Source organism: Erpetoichthys calabaricus, chromosome 9, assembly GCF_900747795.2.
Source record: "Erpetoichthys calabaricus chromosome 9, fErpCal1.3, whole genome shotgun sequence".
NCBI classification, from domain to species: Eukaryota; Metazoa; Chordata; class Cladistia; order Polypteriformes; family Polypteridae; genus Erpetoichthys; species Erpetoichthys calabaricus.
The window spans coordinates 28,284,322-28,304,250 of NC_041402.2; the positions used below are offsets into that span (position 1 = coordinate 28,284,322).

Below are 19,929 nucleotides of genomic sequence, written 5' to 3' on the forward strand. Positions count from 1 at the left end.
TCCAAATCTGGTTGCACGTGGCAGCTAATGGTATGTTTGCTATCCAAAACCTGCAAAAGCTAATGCTCAAATTCAAGTATTTCACAGTTTAAAGAATTATTTAATGAAATTAGAAAAAAAACTAGCTAATTAGCAATAGTATTGCTGACTTATAATTATTTCAAAGACCATGGGAAACGGCAGATGACTGGTGACTTAACACCGTGAAGCGTTGAGTGTACAATGTCATTACCCAAATTCTATGGACAATTGTGCTGCACCGCGGATAAGTCGATTCTGTTTTTTTGAATAGTATCTACGGTAAGTGCCTGGTACTGCTTTGTTTTTCTGTACTCCTGTATATCATAAATTAAGATGTAACCCTAATCAATGCATGACGTCAAAATGAACTGTTATGTTTTTTTCTGTTCTCTCTTTGGCTAATGAACAAGCTAGGTGATAAAAGGGAGACCAGTTTTTCTTTTTCCAGTCTGCCCGAACTCAAATCAATTGGTCTGAGCTGGAGGGGTGCAGTCTCTCTAACTCACCAAGAATAAATAATAAAGAAATTGTTTTTATTTAAATTGGTTTTAGACTCTCGTTGTTGATTTTCGACTTCAGTGCTCACACCATCATTACAAAGGTAAATCTGTCTGTCCAGCCTGCAGCTGAAGTGCACCAGTTCTGATGTACTCGCACAACATAACCTTATATTGTATGTTTGAACTCGGTCGATTGCTGCAATTGATAAACAGAAAAGCAATTCATTACATCGTCTCCCAAATTATTCACTGGATTTTAAAGCAAGGAGAAGCCCCTTAGACAGTGTCTTTGGTAAAGATTCTCAGTCAGACAACTCTGTTTGAACCAGTCACTGCTTCATGGGTTTTTTAATGGCAATGCTGGAGATCTGTCGAACAAATGAGAACATCACATTTAACGCCCTGCGTCATATCTTCATTGCAGCTTTGTTTTTTTTTGTTTTTTTAAACCAAAATGACTTTTAGAGTATAACTATATTTACAATAGCAAATATTCAAAAACATTAAGCACATAAAAAATCTGTATTCCATTTTAAGAAAAGAAAAAAAAAACAACAAATACAGCCTTGCACAAAAAAATTCAGCTCACAGAAAAAGTTTGGTTTGGAAAGCAGCCATGATGTTGCTGTGTTTCAGTAGCACAGACACAATGCTTTTTGAATCCACTCATTGAAACGAGGATGGGTCATTGTCAGAGGAGCCGCTCTCAACGCGTAACGGTTCACTCCTGAAGGTGATCTGCTATGTGCTGAATTTCTTGCTTCTTCCAAACATGCTTAGTCATTTGTGTGCCCATCACACCCTCCTCTACCAGTGACCACTTGTCTAATGAAGAGGTGCCTGCTATAATTCACTCTGCCGCACCGGGGGCTCCAGCTTGTGGGAGAGGGCTGTTAGGACCTTGTCGAATTTCTCGTAACGTTCAGCTTGCTTGCCCTCGGCCCCCCGGCTGCCCCACAGTAAGCGCATTTGAAACTCAGTCTGGAAAATCTCCAACACTTCTTCTCTCTCCTGGAAATCTGGGTATATGAAAAAGAAAGGAAAGGAAAGGAAATGAATGAAAAGATCCACTAGGCTGGGCCATTTATTTCGAAGGAAGAAAATAAAATGAAATCTCTCCATTGTTGGGGTTGGTGAAGTTCTGGGGTGTTCGGATCTTGTGGTATGAGTGCTAATGGTTAAATTGTTTTTTTTTTTTTAGCCATGCAGGGGTCTTGACTTATATTTTATTTCAGCCCACATTTGTATATGCTCATAACTGCTTATCGTATATAGTCGCGTATAAGTTGGGTCTTGAAACCTGAAAAATTGATCATAAAATCAGACCCCGACTTATATGCCCATTCAAAAATGTGACACTTAAGACACTTAATGTGACAGCGCAATTACCAATTTCATTCACTACTTCAATGACATTGTAGATAAGGGATGCTCTTACAATAAAGGTGTATGAGGGTGTGAGATACAAAAAACACAAATCAGTGCAAACGTTGCTTTGGAATAGTTCAGGTATTACTGTGTGGTCACGTTGGAACAATAGAGACAGAGAGGTTAGGAGCACACGCTGATACAGTGCATTGCCGCACCCACATACAAAAAAAGGCTGTGTGCCCCGTAGTTACTCTCTCAGGTGGGCGTTAGCATATCATAATCTCTTGGACCAATTGCGTGAGTTTCCCGTATTTGACTTATACGACTGACATTATAAAATAACAGAAATGATACAATAAAATCAAGTCTCGACTTATCCGGGGGACAAATTATCCGCAAGTTTATACGGTATTTGTATTTATCGCCTTAGCTTATACATTGACTTATGGCACACACGGCAGCAGCAACGTTAAGACTCTTAAGTCTCGCACTGTGGTTTGTACTAACAAAAGGTACCCATGAGCACTTCTTTCAAAATTAGTTTTTAAGAACATTTTGTTCTTTCAGAGGAATGAGGCTTGATAAGAGACAAATGATGATGTATGTGTGAACTTATAAAAGCAGCCTGGCTCAATGCATTGAGCACACACACATCTCAGGAGCTGCAGCAGGGCCCTCACAGGGCGTAGGGCATTTGTGTGTGTGTAAGAATAAGCCCTTACTTCAGACTGATCAACGCTCCAAGTGTTTGATTTATTTTTCACATAAGTAATAAGATTAAATGCCTCTACACCATCCAAAAGTCAGATTCTGGAATTGGACCATAAACAAGGCACATCGTTCATGTAGGCCAGAGAATTAAATGTGGAGTACAACTGCTGAGGAGCCAATTGCCTGTGTCACCAATAATAGTCAAAGCAAGACCACAAGACCACTGTGGAAGACTCTTCCCTCTTTTTGTCTTAAATGCTGCTCATGTGTGCTGTTGTGTTGCTGAGAGGAGAGGCTGTGATCTCGAAGAAAGGGGGTGGGTTCTGTCACTGTGGCGGTTCTAGGTGGGTCACCATGGTCGGAAATAACTGTTCACTGACATTACGTTTGTCATTCTCCATTCCTGAACATTAAAGAACTCAAATGAACAGCACAATGGAGTCTGGCATTTAACAGTTCAAAGGGTTTCACGCATTATTGCTATCTGATATGGAGAATGGGAGAGCTATAAAACTTTTCAAATCTTTCATTTTTTACCATAATAATAATTCTTTACATTTATATAGCACTTATCTCACCACTCAAAGTACTTCAGTGAGTGGGGAACCACTAATGTGCAGCATCCACCTGGATGATGCCACGGCAGCCATTTTTGCGCCAGTACACTGACCACACATTAGCTGTAAGATGGTGAAGGGGTGACAGATAGTTAGCCAATTAGAGACAGGGGATGATTAGCGGGGGAGAATGATCAGGACGTCGTGGGCAATTTACTACTAAATATACTAATGCACACTTACTTAAATAAAAGGGATTCCAGGTTAAACACTCCAATATATTCCAGGAATACCTGCATTCAAGTTGACCGTATGGGAAGGAGTGACGGACATACCTTGCAGCTTGGTTTCTGCGTTAGTTTGATAAATTCCCCCATGGTGAGCAATGGTTCGAGCTGCTTCTAAGTGATTCATCACCACGTCCACACCTGCATCAGCATTTTCCCATGGCTCCAAACCCTCTGCTATGGCTACCCCCTTTTCCAACAAGGAGAGGAGGGGAATGACATGAGGGAAGGAGGTGTTTGACAAAGGGCAGCTTTCTGGAAATAAAATATGAAGACCATTAATGGCACATATAAACAGATGAATGTCACTTGAAGAAATACTGCAGCATGAACAGGAGAAAACTGAAAACCAATAAGTATATAATAGATAGATAGATATGAAAGGCACTATATGACAGACAGACAGACAGACAGACAGACAGACAGACAGACAGACAGACAGACAGACAGACAGACAGAAAGGAAAGGCACTATATGATAGATAGATGGATAGATAGATACAGTATGAAAGGCACTATATGATAGATAGATAGATAGATAGATAGATAGATAGATAGATAGATAGATAGATAGATAGATAGATAGATAGATAGATAGCTATGAAAGGCACTATATGATAGATAGATAGATGGATAGATAGATATGAAAGGCACTACTGTATATGATAGACAGACAGACAGACAGACAGATAGATAGAAAAGGCACTATAAGATAGATAGATAGATAGATAGATAGATAGATAGATAGATAGATAGATAGATAGATAGATAGATAGATAGATAGATAGATAGATAGATAGATAGATAGATAGATAGATAGATAGATACTTTGGTCTGAATACACACCAGAATGACTACAAAGCAAGAAAAGTCAGACGAAATTTCATCTACCTAACCTAACCTAATTAATAATACATTTTATGAATGACTGAAGCTGGGAAAAATATGGATATTGCACACTCAAAACAAACACAAACACATATTTTTTAAAATGTCAAATTGTAGAGACCACTGGTTCATGGTTGAATCAAAAGGGAGAAAATGAAACTAACTATTGGGAATGGGAATGGAAGGGAGTATTGACTGCCAGCACGGTGTCAGTTAGAAATGTTAAGCTGCAACCAGCAAACAACATCAGGAACACATTTTGTTAGATTTTAAGAGTGGAGCCAAAATAAGGCAGACTCAGATTTGCTACTCTTTAATGACCTCATTGCTGCTTGTGGTGATCGGTGATCCGGTTGCCCACTCAGGTATAGAGTGAACTTCTATCTTCTAGTAGCCAAACATGTAAGTGTTTATTTATGGCAATTATAAAAAGAATGCTTTAAAGTAGCTGAAAAACAAAAACTTTATACTAATAGAGATATTGAACATACATATCTGAGGTCTCTAACTATGGTACCAATTGTATACTAATTCATTCATTCATTTTCTGAATCCACTTATTCCAGTGTAGAGAATTGGGAGGCCAGGGCCTGTCCTGGGAGCACTGTACAGAAGACAGTATTCAACTATGGATATGATGTCTGGTTTGGGAGAAGTGTGAGGATATGCATCCCAGTTCATTTTTGCTTTTGCTAATCAGTTATCCTACACATCTTTTCAGATTTAGGAAGAAACCCACATAGACATTGGCCTGGACTTGAACCATACTTCAGAACATTAAAACAATTGTGACGAGAACAGACTATTCAGTCCAAGAGCCTCGTCCATCTTATTTACCTACCTGAATTGTTCAAAATGACATCCAGTGAAGATCTGAAAGTCCCTAAAGTCCTGATCTCAACCACGCTACTTAGTAATTTATTCCACGTGTCTTTGATTCCTTGTGTGTAGAAAGACTTCCTAGCATTAGTGTGAAACCTGTGCCCTTGACAAGTTCCCAGCTGCACCTCCATGCTCTTGTTGAAAAAATGAAGAAACAGCTGTGATTCACTGTACTAACCCCCTTTATCATTTTAAACTCTCCAGTCATGTCCTCTCTTAATCTCAGTTTGCTTAAACGGAAAAGGTTCAGCTTCTTGAATCTTTCCTCAAGGATCCTACCTCTCAGTCTCATAATCAGCCTAGTGGGTCATCTCTCGACTTTCTCTAGTGCTGCTATGTCTTTTTTTGTAATATGGAGACCAAAACTGAACACAGTACTACAGGTAAGGTGTCACTGGTGCATTATGTAACGTAAGCAGAACCTCCCTTGAATTTGTGCTATACTGTATAACCCAATATCCTGTTAGTCTTCTTGGTCGCTTCTGTCCACTGTCTGGATGTTGATAGTGAAGAGACCACTGTGGCTCTTGTGTACTTTCAAGTTATATTACCTTATCTGCCCTTCCACCAAGTTTGGCATCATCGGCAGACTTAACCAAGTTATTGATTATATTCTGGTCCAACCTGTTATGTGTATTTGTGATGTCTCACAGCGCTAGGTTTGAATGCTGGCCTGTTGACTCTCTGTCTAGAGTCTCCCCGTGTTACTATCATTTTTCTCTGCCTACTATGGCTTCCTCCCACAATCCAAAAACAAACAGAGTAAGTACACAGTATGACTCTCTGTGGGTGAATCCTAGGGTGCCCTCACTTGTTTGATTCCTATCTTATGCCAACTGCTGCCCAGATAAACTCTGCCTCCATGCTTCCCCTTAATGGATGATGTGGATCTAGAAAGTGGATGAAGACTTTTGAATGCAGAAGAGTTTTATGAGGTGACTGCCATACTGGTGTACCTTTGCTATCATTCATATTCTTCATAAAAGGCTTGAGCTTCTTTTCATACAGAATGGCTCCTTCAGTATGCCTTTGCCTCAATGTCATCCATGTCTGGTCCAAACGTGAGATCTGAGAGATTGAGAACAGATTTTGTCAAATCTCATAATTAAATGTAATTAAACATAATTAATTGTAATTAAACATAATAAACGGCCTTTGTTAGGCCCCATTTCCAAACACACTTTAGGGTTCATTTAAAATCTAGAACACAGAATCTCATTATTCAAAGTCATTTTTACTAAAGCTTGAGTGCATTAGTCACATAGTCTAATTTATAATCTCTTTGTTTGAATTCTCTTCCACCAATTTTAAAGTCAACCGCAGTTTTGCACATTTTTTATAAAGAGAAAAAGTCATGCAAAGCACGGGCAGCTACTCCGTCTGACTTGCTGTGTGGCTATCAGTGCACACTACCAACCTCTACTTTGTTTATGGTAAACTCGACAAATGGCCAAGCTTATTTTATAGCAGTTGTGCCTTCTTAAGTTTACACTTGCATTTATTCACTTAGCAGATGCTTTTATTCAAAGTGACTTACAAAGGAGGTAAGCAATACATGAGTAAATAACCATTGGCATCTTTTGAAAAAATGTTTTACTGGATGAGGTTATAAGATTCACCACCACAAGTAAAGCGCTCTGACCGAACTGAGCAACCCAACTTGCTACTCTTCCCTTAGCTACTAAGAACCTCACATCAAAATCATTTTTATATTTTAGCCACAGGAGCTGCACCCTGTGTCTCTGAACTCCTCTAATGTACCCCTCTTATTAACATTATCTTTTATTTTCATACTATACCTGTGGCATCTCCAGGGCCTTCATCACAGCAGCAAATCCAAACATGTTGCCAAGGTTGCTTTTGAGTTCAGCTGCCAGCTGTATGGTCTTATGGAGAAGAGCAGCTCTCTCCTCCGTGCTGCCGGTGCAGCCCAACAGGTCCACGGCCATCATTATGGACATTGTATGAAACCTAAAACAATATACAAATGGTCTGCATGAAGTCATGGCTTAGATATTCTAAGCCAGATTTTCTCAGTCCTAGGATTTGGTTCTTGAGGGCTGCAGTTGTCTCAGGTCTTTTGTCACACCATTTTCTTAATTTGAGGACTGCTCATGCTGTTGACACCTGTAGTGGTGACGCTGTGCCGAATACATATGAGCTGACAGAAAGAAAGAGGAAGACAGATCAGCTGATGTCACCAGGAAGCGCTCCTCTCACAACGTTCAGAAGCAGTGTCTGTGTGGCTGAGTATAGGAGCTCTCCATTTAGCTCATGGACTCAAAGAGATTGCTGATCAGCCAGAAGTTGTGGGTTCATGGCTGATCACCAACAATGGATGCAAATCTTTGAACTCAGATGCTTTGTGGTGTGAATCCACAGTAATTCACTTTGCGACGAGGATGAGATTTGGACTGTGCACAGGTAGAGCTTTCCCAAGTAGTGAGTTAACGTTGACTCACATCACCAAGCATCTCAGTTCGAAGATTTGCACTTTGGTGAACTGTCGGCACAGCATTTAGCTCAGAAGCAATCTCTCTGCAGCATGAGCTCGATGGAGAGCTCCTTCAGTCGGCTGTGCAGGGACTTGTGAGTGGAGTGCTTCCTGGTGACGTCAGCTGATCCCTGTCCATGTTAGCCCCCGCCTGATCTACACCACAATGCAACACATCATGACGCCGGATTCATAAATGTATTAAAATAAACAGCACAAGATATGAATAAATATGAGGAGAATGTGAAGTAGAAAGCAAAATAAAGCCGGTTGAAACCTTGATGCCACCCTGCTACATGCTAAGGGATATGGACAATGTGTGCTTTGCACTGTGAACGCGTTTCTGGGCTAGAATCTCCAGGACTCTGAACAAATCCAAATCATATTATGTGATATCATCTACTTTTGAATTCTTCTCTGTACTTGTACTATTTCTGTTGTACTATTATACTGTATTGAGGATTACTTGTGTTCTGTTCTGCGTATTGCATTGTATTGACCCCCATCTTTTTGACACCCACTGCATACCCAGCCTCTTTGAACTGCCTTTCCCAAGGTTTCTTCCATTTTTTTTCCCTACAAGTGTTTTTTTGTGTGGAAGTTTTTCCCTCTCGTCTTCTTAGAGAGTCAAGGCTGGGGGGCTGTCAAAAGGCAGCTCATTGCAGCACTCCATGTGTGATTTTGGGCCGTACAAAAATAAATTGTATTGTATTGTATCTCCAAATGGTAGCTCCTAGTGGAAGAATTTGGGGATAACATTGTAACCTGATTCCTCTTGAGATGTGTGATGACCCTGAATTCGTATATTATTCTGCAATAATACAAAATAAAAAAATAAAGCAGTTCAGACAGAACTTTCATATTGCATCCATGCTGTATTTGAATTTTATAATTAGCAGCAAATACAATCAGAATCTGGTATGCCACTGTGACTCGGGCTTTGTTGATGCAGATTTATACGGAGTGGTTCATGAAATAGAGGCCCCTGCTCAGTAAGGTGGAGGAGGTCACAGTGCTTCATTTTGTTAATTCTGTTATCGATGTGCGTGCTGCGGAGAAGACATGCTGAATTCATTGGAACAACATGTTTTGATTGTGGAGCTGTTCGTTCATACAGTTGATACGTGAGAGATTTGTGGAACAATATTCCATTGCAAGTGCTCCAATGCCACAACACTTCTATCTGAAATCCCTGTAAGTCAACGTGATGGTGATGGTCACAACAGCTTGTAAGTATTTGCCTGTACTGAGAATACGAGACACTTTATGAGCTACAGAACAACACCTTTTGATGTATAAACATCTGGAAAGAAAATATTAGCTTCTCCACTAGAGGTTATGACTTTGTGTTTTCCATACACATAAGCTGCACCTGCAGTCTAAATGAGGGAGGAGAATATCATTTTTTTCAACAAGGTATTTTTTCCCCCATTTCTTTGCACAGAAAATTATAGCCCTTCTAAAATCACATCTTTATTTAGAAGTACAGGGTAGTATTACATTCTTGGCCACTTGGGGGCACCAGAGCTCTGCGGCCATAGTTCATAATTAGTACAGTGCATCCAGAAAGTATTCACAGCACATCACTTTTTCCACATTTTGTTATGTTACAGCCTTATTCCAAAAATGGATTAAATTAATTCTACACACAACTCCCCATAATGACAAAGTGAAAAAAGTTTACTTGAGGTTTTTGCAAATTTATTAAAAATAAAAAAATTGAGAAAGCACATGTACTTAAGTATTCACAGCCTTTGCCATGAAGCTCAAAATTGAGCTCAGGTGCATCCTGTTTCCCCTGATCATCCTTGAGATGTTTCTGCAGCTTAATTGGAGTCCACCTGTGGTAAATTCAGTTGACTGGACATGATTTGGAAAGGCACACACCTGTCTATATAAGGTCCCACAGTTGACAGTTCATGTCAGAGCACAAACCAAGCATGAAGTCAAAGGAATTGTCTGTAGACCTCCGAGACAGGATTGTCTCGAGGCACAAATCTGGGGAAGGTTACAGAAAAATTTGTGCTGCTTTGAAGGTCCCAATGAGCACAGTAGCCTCCATCATCTGTAAGTGGAAGAAGTTCGAAACCACCAGGACTCTTCCTAGAGCTGGTCGGCCATCTAAACTGAGCGATCGGGGGTGAAGGGCCTTAGTCAGGGAGGTGACCAAGAACACGATGGTCACACTGTCAGAGCTCCAGAGGTCCTCTGTGGAGAGAGGAGAACCTTCCAAAAGGACAACCATCTCTGCAGCAATCCACCAATCAGGCCTTTATGGTAGAATGGCCAGACAGAAGCCACTCCTTAGTAAAAGGCACATGGCAGCCTGCCTGGAGTTTGCCAAAAGGCACCTGAAGGACTCTCAGACCATGAGAAAGAAAAGATTGAACTCTTTGGTGTGAATGCCAGGCGTCACTTTTGGAGGAAACCAGGCACTACTCATCACCAGGCCATTATCATCCCTACAGTGAAGCATGGTGGTGGCAGCTGTGGGGATGTTTTTCAGGGGCAGGGACTGGGAGACTAGTCAGGATAAAGGGAAAGATGACTGCAGCAATGTACAGAGACCTCCTGGATGAAAACCTGCTCTCAGACTGGGGCGACGGTTAATCTTTCAGTAGGACAACGACTTTAAGCACACAGCCAAGATATCAAAGGAGTGGCTTCAGGACAACTCTGTGAATTTCCTTGAGTGGCCCACCCAGAGCCCAGACTTGAATCCGATTGAACATCTGGAGAGATCTTAAAATGGCTGTGCACCGACGCTTCCCATCCAACCTGATGGAGCTTGAGAGGTGCTGCAAAGAGGAATGGGCAAAACTGGACAAGGATAGGTGTGCCAAGCTTGTGGCATCATATTCAACAAGACTTGAGGCTGTAATTGCTGCCAAAGGTGCATCGACAAAGTATTGAGCAAAGGCTGTGAATACTTATGTACATGGGATTTCTCAGTTTTTTTATTTTAATAAATTTGCAAAATCCTCAAGTAAACTTTTTTCACATTGTCATTATGGGGTGTTGTATGTAGAATTCTGAGGAAAAAAATGAATTTAATCCATTTTGGAATAAGGCTGTAACATAACAAAATGTGGAAAAAGTGATGCGCTGTGAATACTTTCCGGATGCACTGCATATAGTACAGTATTCAGCATAGCTAGTAATGGTGTCCCTCTGTGTTTATCAATGCATGCATTCATTATTTGGTGGTTGGTGCCATCGCTAAACTGCAGACGTTAGTGTGGTCCTTACAAAGCTCTCGCAGGCCACAGTGTGTAAGTAACTAAAATTCTACATCAAGCTGAAATTAGCAATGTTTATCTGATTCAAGATGAATTACAAACATGTGTCTCTCTATTTCAGATCAGTCTCACTGAGATAACAGTTAACTGTAACACCACTAAAATTAGCTATTGTGTGTTATGCAAACATTTTGGGGGTAACACGTTAGCTTATGTACAAACTATAATGCACCTGTTGGACACATACTGTTATGTAAGAAGACATTAACAAAGGCTTCTTTTGGTCTTAATAACACTTACAAAGCATCAATAAAGTGGTTATTTACCTCTGTGAAATGTTGCATACTAAATTAGTTCTAGTTTGTAATGCTCTGAGGTGGCTTAAGTGGAACATAGTATGTCCATGGCCTGTCATGCTAAAACAGCAAGGGGCCGGGACAAGATGGCAGCATGTAACTGAGAGAAATATCATACAGAGTGACTTGTGGTTGGCAGAGGCACACCGTGTGAAGTTCATGATCCAGGCAGTTTATGATGTTCTCCTGAGCCCTGCACTGCTAGGGCCTGTTGCAGAAACCAGACTGCCCTCAATGCTGAAAGAAGGGAATGCTGGAGGACATTCTCAGCTGCTGGCCAAAAGCTTTAGCGGAAGGTCACTGTAGGTGTCAGCATGAGCAGGTGCTCTGGACTATAGCAGAAACCATCTGCATTGCAATTAATAGCAGCCGGAAAGAGATTCCTGGGAAGAACATCATCTGTTTTGTCATTGAGGAAGTGAGACCAACAATGCCAGGAACACACAGAGTAGCGGGGCTGCCCACACTGTCCAGGGTAGGCAAAAGGGTAAATCTGGGGCAGCACATAAAGTTCCCTTAATTGAATAGTTAAAAGACCTGACATAGTGCCCTGGTCAGATTCAGCAAGGCACATTGTCACGGTCAAGCTCACAGTACCATGGGAAGAACAAATAGAAGAAGCCTCAGTGAGGAAAAGGGCAAAGTATGAAGGCCTCATCAGTAACTATAATTTGTGGCAAGCTGCTGGGGGTGGCACCCAGCCAGGATGCCCGGAAGGACCGGAGGAGGGAGTACGCCTCCTCCAGACCACGAGGGGGCGACCGCCCTGATGGCTTTGGGGACCACGGGAACAGAGCTTAGAAGCTCAACCCTATAGGTGCCCGTGGTCACCGCCCAGGGGGCGCCCAAATGACTGAGGAGCCCTGGCCCTCAGCATTTCCGCCACACCCGGAAGTACTGGGGGGAAGAAGACCAGGGACACCCGAAGTGCTTCCGGGTTTGCAGCCGTTACTTCCGCCACACTTGGGAGTGCTGGCGGAAGCTAATCGGGAGGCACCTGGAGCATGTCCGGGTGTGTATAAAAGGGGCCGCCTCCCTCCATTCGATGGCTTGAGTCGGGAGGAAGAGGAGTGGAGGCGGACCTGAGAAAGAGAGGCATTGTGAGGCCTGGACTTTGGGGGAGTTTTGGGGTTGTGTGTGGCACTTTATTCTGTAAATATTGTAAATAAACGTGTGTTGGGTGAACTAACGATGTCTGCCTGTCTGTGTCCGGGCCATTTACCACACATTCTAAAGGTATGAAAGGAAAGTGTTGGTCTGTGGAGGTGGGATGTCAGGGTGTTGCAGGAAAGTCTCTTGTCGAAGGGAAAAGCTATTGGTACCATCTTGCAGACAGCTGAGAAAGCCTCATGATGGCTTTGGATGAAGAGAGCAGATTTCTAGAGTACTGCGAGGGTGCTGGTAGGGAACTGATCTCTCCCAGAAAGGTGTATGATGTTTGAAAGACCCAAAACAAATCACTGATGATGCGCCCTAGTGAAGCATCAAGCGATTTTTTCTAGAATAAATAACACAAAATACAAAATCACGTACTTCTCTGTAAGGCTTGCGAACACTTAACTGATGTCTAATAAAAACAAATGAAGCCATCAAGTACTACACAATCTGCTATATTGCACAGAGATGAATAATCACTTTAGTGATGCCTTGTATTTAGATAATTACGTAACAGAATGTGACTGAGAGATCTACCTAAGCTAAAGTATTAGCGGTTTTTCTACAGTTTTACCGCTGATGATGGTACACAACATGCACAGGGAAGGACCCTCACCTTTCCAGTAAGTCCATTCTCAGCTGATGCCCATGAGGAAGCGTAATCAGCTCCAGCCCAGAGCTCACTCCCATCGTCTTCTGCAAATCTTGGGAAACACCCAGAATCCTGGCCACCTGGTGTGACAGTAGGTAAAAAATGTTAGTGATTATCAGACAATATTATGCCTTTTTCTTTTGTAAATTACACAATTTAGAGTTTAAAAAGTTGCTAGAGCCAATGTTGTACTAATATTAATATTACAATTGTCACTAAACATTTAAATATGTCCCCCATGGTCTTGCTGGGCTGCACTCCTCTTACTGTTTGACTGCAGCAATGTGGCAATACAAACATTAAAATTAAAACTTAAAAATGCCCAATTTAGAGTTATTCACATAAATGGCTAGTATGCCTAAACAAAGGTCATCCCTTGTCTGTGGAGAATAGTTTGCAGTACGGTACCTTTAAGTCCTGAAATAAAAGGCGATTCGTAAAGCAGGCACATCCAGTTTACATCACACATATTGTTCAGGCTAGGGACATAGTGACTGTCATTGTCACCATCAGCTACCTCTTCTGACCGACACATGCTGCACTAACAACATCTCCAGCTCAACATGGCAGTGTCAGAGTGCCTCCCCTTATGGTATTAGCTGACAAGGCTGCACCACTTGAGTCAAAATCACACCCAACATAGGAATACTCTTAGATACATTCATGACTTCAGCCTTAAAATACTGAAGGCGGAACAAAATCTACCAAAATGATTTTGTTAAAAGGCTTCTAGTATCTTACACTGCTCATAACTGTCTCAAGGTTTATTTGAATTAACTGTACAGGATGTAACCACAAGGGGGCGCCCCCGAGCACCTAACCACAGACATAATATTACCCAACACAATTCTGGATTCAAATAAAAGGTTTATATTAACCACCAAAACTTTTGTAATTAAATGCTAGCCAAATACACAAGTATACGCAGATTCTCATCCTCCTTCTGTCCTCTTGATGAGTGTCGTCTGCAGCCTCTCAACTCTGACTCACTTAGCCGGACCACTTTAGAGCCAGACTACTTCCGGTGTTGCAGTGGTGATCTTATTGAGCATTTCTGGGTCATACGAAAACCAGGGTAGTCTCCCCCGTGAGAACGCTTCCTTGCAGCATCCAAGAACCCTGACAGGGCTGCTCTTCTAAACAAAAATCCTCATGCAACCCTGCAGGAGTCCTAAATGACACTGCCACCTATCGTATTGGGACATGAACTGCCACTGGCATCCATGTTTACCCAGTTCATCCATTAGTATGTTACTCTGACTGGGATAAGGATCGCCAACCATCCTGGCCACGTTGCAAATCCTCCCATGCTGATCTTCCATCGTGCCTGCTCAGCCAGGCAATGGTTCAATCTCTGTCCCAGTTGCGATGCCAGTCCATTCACCTTGGCATCTACAAGGCAAAAAGAACATCACCCACCACAAGCTAACCTCAGGTCTTCAATGTGTATTCAGTGCACATGTACACCATGTCCATGAAAGGAAGCAGGGTGGTCAGTTTGATGCTGGGGGTGGACATGACGGTGCAGGGCTAAGGAATTATATTCTATGCCACAAAACTGCTGGCTCGATTGGCACTGAGTTACTCCAAGCATGTCGCTTAATGTTCTTGTGCACAAAGTATAAAAATAGTATGTGAACCTTTGCACTATGAATCTGTACCTGTTTAGGGTTTAAGTATGGTGTTTGCAATGGAAAAGGCACAATATAAAAGTCGGTGGTGATGATATAAAAGATGGAGTCCTATGCTTATCTTCCACAAGTTCAATTTCAAGAAAAGAAAAGAAAAACAACTGTCATTTCACAAATCTGGGAACCAAACAGGGAGTAATGGTGGCCTTGAAACCCCGTGCAAGATAACTGAGGGTATGTAAGCAAGGGGCGACTTACACCTATATGGACAAAAAGCTGAGCCTGAATTTGTGTTATGCTTCCTTGCCTTTCCAGTGCCCCTGACCAGGCTGGGGGGCCTGATCCCTCTTTATGTGATACACACCCTTTGGTCACCCTTTTCCAAAAAGGCGATCACTAAACCAAATTGTCAGTCCACATGTACAGTCTCCGTGTACATTCATGAAACACTGAAGAGCCACTTAAAACATCCACTCCAAACCAGAGTTGTTTAAAAGTACCCGAGAACCACACTTGAGTAAAATTAGAAAAAAGTGTCTCAAGGAAAAGGGAAAGTTACAAGTATCTGATATAAAGTGCTTAAGTGTCAAAAGTATAAATACATGTAGGATCTCTCTGTCTTTTATACTGTACACAGTCCCAACAAAATAATTCAGACTACCTTTGTGTCTGTGAGTCGTATTGCAGTCACTAAAGTATCAGCCAAGGAACTGCACCCTGAAGCAGTGACATTCAGCGTGAGCGTACACCGTAATGACTGTGGGGGGGCACTAATAAGAGAGCTGGGCAGGCTACCTCCGCTTTAAGAAGAAGCGGATCCATTACCAAAACCCCCTCAATAAAGTGAATTTTCAAAATCTAAACCTAATTACATTGAATTTAAATTAGAAAACATTCCCTTGTCCAAAATGCTCAAATGGCACCAAACTACATTAAAATCGGTAGAATGTGTTTATTAAAAAACTTAAGTCATCAAAACAAGCCGTAGTAAGGCATTGCCCTTCATCAGACAATGTGGAATAAAGTTCTTTATCTCTAGTTTCACATTCAATGGAATGCCCTTTTGGTTTTTCTTGGGCTTTTCCAATTACTTCATGGTCTGTTTTGAAACTGTGATGTCCAGACTAATGGGAGAAGACATGTGACTAACACACGTGACAATGTTCTGCCAAGAGAAGTAAAACAGCAGACCGCAGAGCAAAAATCTGAAAACAGGTCAGAAGATGAACAAGCATTATGAAAACCAGAAAAGCAGGCCTAATAAACGTCTACGCCCAAAATGTGACGTCAAGAAACTGCCGTAAAATCAAAGCCAGAGAATTACACTTAAGATGGCACAAGTAGTAGCAGTAACAGTGAATGTACCGAGGAGCCAGTGTAAGTGCTGTTGCCTCAATACGTCACTAAAGGTGACATCTGTTACCTGGCAACATGGATAGGCATCCTTGTACAAAATGGCAATGCCCACAGCAAAAACTAAATGGCATCATGGTACAATACAGATAAGTGGAGCTTAATTTATATACACTCATGAACTCATAACAAAAGTAGAGCGAACCACAGCATGTGAACGCACAGGCACTCCTTATGCAGCCAGCCACACGCCCTCCCATGAGCACTTTGTGTGAACGCAACAGCATCAGCTCCAAGAACAACAGCGACTGAGACCAACGTCACCACCATCCTGCCCTGGGGGTTACACTAAGGTGTACTTGGAAAGACTGTGTAGATGGCCGAGTGTTAGCGCCACGCACGTGAAAACCATTTTAATTATTTCATATTTTAGATAACTGACCAAGGTAAGCATTATGTGCGTCTGTGTAGCCCATTTGTTTTCTAGTTTAATATTGCAGTATTGACTTTGTCTAGCAAATATATATTGGAGGGAAAGTAGCTATTTGCATTTGAGAATGTAGTGAAGCAAAAGTGAAAGTAGACAGAAAATATTATAGTCAAGGCAAGCAGAAATATTCCCTGAAGACACTCAAGCAGAGTAATGTTAGTCTACAACAGACCTTCAAACCAAGTTAATGCAGTCCTAGAGTATCCAGCACCCTCTGAATTCCTGCTCAGATCTATTCCTTACCACAGCAAAGCTTCTAAACAGCTCAACGACTCGGACCACAAAAATGAACTCCACCTAACCAAGGTCTTGACACCTTCTCCTCTGAGGTGAGGGCATCCATTATGTAGCCCAATGTGTTCCCTTCAACAGCTGATGATATTACCAGCCTTAAATCAGAGATTTGTGGACTCTGGGGAAATCTGCTAACACCGCATAGAAGCCTGTGCAGCCCAGATTTGAATTTTCTGCTCACAGACACTCAGCTTCTGATATTTAAAAATATTCTGTATGTGATAAGCACCAGATGCAGGACTTTGCTTGCACTACTTCACATGATGACATTCGATACGTACCATGCAGTCAGCCTTCGTGATGTGTTTGGCTGTAGTTTTGGCATCCACCTCAGCCAACAGCTCCTTAACTCTTTTCAGGATTGTCATTTCCAGAGGTTTATTCTCAGCAGGCATCAGCATGGAGACGTAGCTACTGGGTTTGAAGGCAGAAGTTGTCTCAATAACTGGCATGATGAAGCTTTCCTCTCCATACTCCTCAGGCGTGCTGGCAGGGTGCAGACCCTTTTCCGAAATTTTCCCCAGCTCTTCCACACGCAGCCTTTCCACATAACTCTTAGCAGGCAGCGGCCCCGGAGTGGAAGGTGGAAGGCGCAGCTCACAGTAGTGGCCCCCAGTAGCTTCTGTCTCACTGGTATCGTAGTTTTTCTTGACGACCGGAGACTGGCAGTATTTATGGGCTGGTGTGCTGTGGGTGCTGTGCTGTGCTTCAGAACATGGGGTGTTGTTGTTAGTAGATGGACAAAGCTGAGGTTCACTGGAGCGCCGCATCACTGGTGAGCTGGGTACCATCGCAGCTACTCGTCCAACTGCCGGGCTTTTGTGCCTCATAACTGCAAGGGGAAAAGGGAATGCAAGAAGACAAGTCCAATTAAACGACTCCCAGCCTCATCCCACGGTGAAAGACAGATTATACAAGCTACTGTTTTAGTTTGACAGGAACTACAATGGCTTTTTAAGATGAGTAATTCTCTGCCAGACTAAAGAAGCGACACAAGTTCTACTAAAGCTACGGCACACATTATATGATTTCATTAAGAAAAATGAAGAGTCCGTACAGAAAATGGGCACATTTAATTAATTTCCAGAGAAAATGAAAAGCTATGACAATAAAAACAAATTAGATAATGTACGCATGGCATAAAATTCAGGTGTGTTCAGGGACTTTTTTATTAAATATTTTTGTAACAATGAATCATATTCAAAGATAAACAAGATACTTGAATGTAATTGCATGTACTGGAGTACATAAAATGAATGCTTTTAATAGCTTTTTACAAAATCATGCAGTTCAAAGCCAAGACCAAATAGGCTTGTGGTGACTGAATTAGCTTTTACACATATCCAATTCCAGCTCAAGGGACTTAAAATCGCATTAATTGAGGTTCTATGTTTAGATTCTGTTTTAGACCATGGTGGAGGGGCTACCCAAGTGTCTTATATATAAAGGTCTACGCACGGAAGTGTGTGTGTCTGTCTGTCTGTCTGGACCGGAAGTGAGAGGTGGAGTCAGGGTAAGGGCTCTGCCTCTGAGGAAACAGAAGCTCGCTTAGCCGCTAATAACACAAGCGAGGTGAGCACATTGGCAAAACGAAACCTCCAAAGAAAGAGACACTCGCTTAGCCACTAATAACACAAGTGAGGCAAGCACATCAGCAAAACGAAACCTCAGAAGAAAGAGACACTCGCTTAGCCACTAATAACACAAGCGAGGCGAGCACATCAGCAAAACGAAACCTCAGAAGAAAGAGACACTCGCTTAGCCGCTAATAACACAAGTGAGGCAAGCACATCAGCAAAACGAAACCTCAGAAGAAAGAGACACTCGCTTAGCCGCTAATAACACAAGCGAGGTGAGCACGTTGGCAAAACGAAACCTCCAAAGAAAGAGACACTCGCTTAGCCGCTAATAACACAAGTGAGGCAAGCACATCAGCAAAACGAAACCTCAGAAGAAAGAGACACTCGCTTAGCCGCTAATAACACAAGTGAGGCAAGCACATCAGCAAAACGAAACCTCAGAAGAAAGAGACACTCGCTTAGCCGCTAATAACACAAGCGAGGTGAGCACGTTGGCAAAACGAAACCTCCAAAGAAAGAGACACTCGCTTAGCCGCTAATAACACAAGTGAGGCAAGCACATCAGCAAAACGAAACCTTAGAAGAAAGAGACACTCGCTTAGCCACTAATAACACAAGTGAGGCGAGCACATCAGCAAAACGAAACCTCAGAAGAAAGTCAAAGTCACTTAGCCGCCAATAACACAAGCAAGACGAGCACATCGGCAAAACGAAACCTCCGAAGAAAGAGACACTTGCTTAGCCGCTAACATCGGCAAAACAGTATCCCTTTTACTTTTCCTCCCACTGCTAATACACAAGCAATGCGAGCACGTTGGCAAAACTAATCCTCCTAGGAGAGAGATGTCCAGAGTAGTTCCTTTCAATTACCTGACATCTCTACATTCCAATTTTTTTTTATGACGATTTCAATAGTTTCTATGACCCCAGACTTTTTACAGCATGGGATTACACATCTAGTAGTTTATATTTTATAAACATAATATTTTTGAAAGAAGTACCAGAGCACACACAACCTGCTGACGTGACAATGAGTTCTCGGCTGCTGCTGTTTTTCTAACTTGTATTGATTGGGGTTTGGTTTGCTTTCAGGAGCAGCTATCATAAGCGTGAAAGAAGAAAATACAAAAGTTAAAAATGACCCCTCTCAAGGCAAATTTGAAAGAGTAAATGAATCAGTAACTGAAGCTGCACAAAACATCACCCTGTTTTAAGAAAGAGGATTTTGAAAATTTTGCAGTGCAACGAAAACTGAAGTTTCCCAATGTGGCGACTGGCTCGGACACAGACAGGCAGACACACTCATGTCGCCCAATACACGTTTATTTACAATACTATTTATAATTATTGTGCCACAAACCCCAATCTTCCCCAAAGTCCAGGCCAACCACTCTGCCTCTTCGGACCGCCTCCTTCTCTCTTTCTATCACCTTGTCCTGCTTCCACCCGACTCCAGCCTTGAATGAAGG

General features: G+C 42.1%; 1 protein-coding gene across 5 annotated transcripts in view; it reads right to left on the minus strand.

Moving 5' to 3' along the window:
• Window positions 1-840: 840 nt before the first annotated feature.
• Window positions 841-19,929, minus strand: part of sh2d3ca (SH2 domain containing 3Ca) — a 255,417-nt gene continuing 236,328 nt past the window's right edge. For all 5 annotated transcript variants that reach the window (XM_028809204.2, XM_028809205.2, XM_028809208.2 and 2 more), the window contains 6 exons: window positions 17,162-17,712; window positions 13,077-13,192; window positions 7,016-7,187; window positions 6,173-6,284; window positions 3,496-3,702; window positions 841-1,540 (listed from right to left, as the gene is read on the minus strand). In XM_028809204.2, coding sequence (XP_028665037.1) covers window positions 1,365-1,540; window positions 3,496-3,702; window positions 6,173-6,284; window positions 7,016-7,187; window positions 13,077-13,192; window positions 17,162-17,712 — 1,334 coding nt within the window. In that variant the 3' untranslated portion in view covers window positions 841-1,364. The remainder of the gene's footprint in view (window positions 1,541-3,495; window positions 3,703-6,172; window positions 6,285-7,015; window positions 7,188-13,076; window positions 13,193-17,161; window positions 17,713-19,929) is intronic.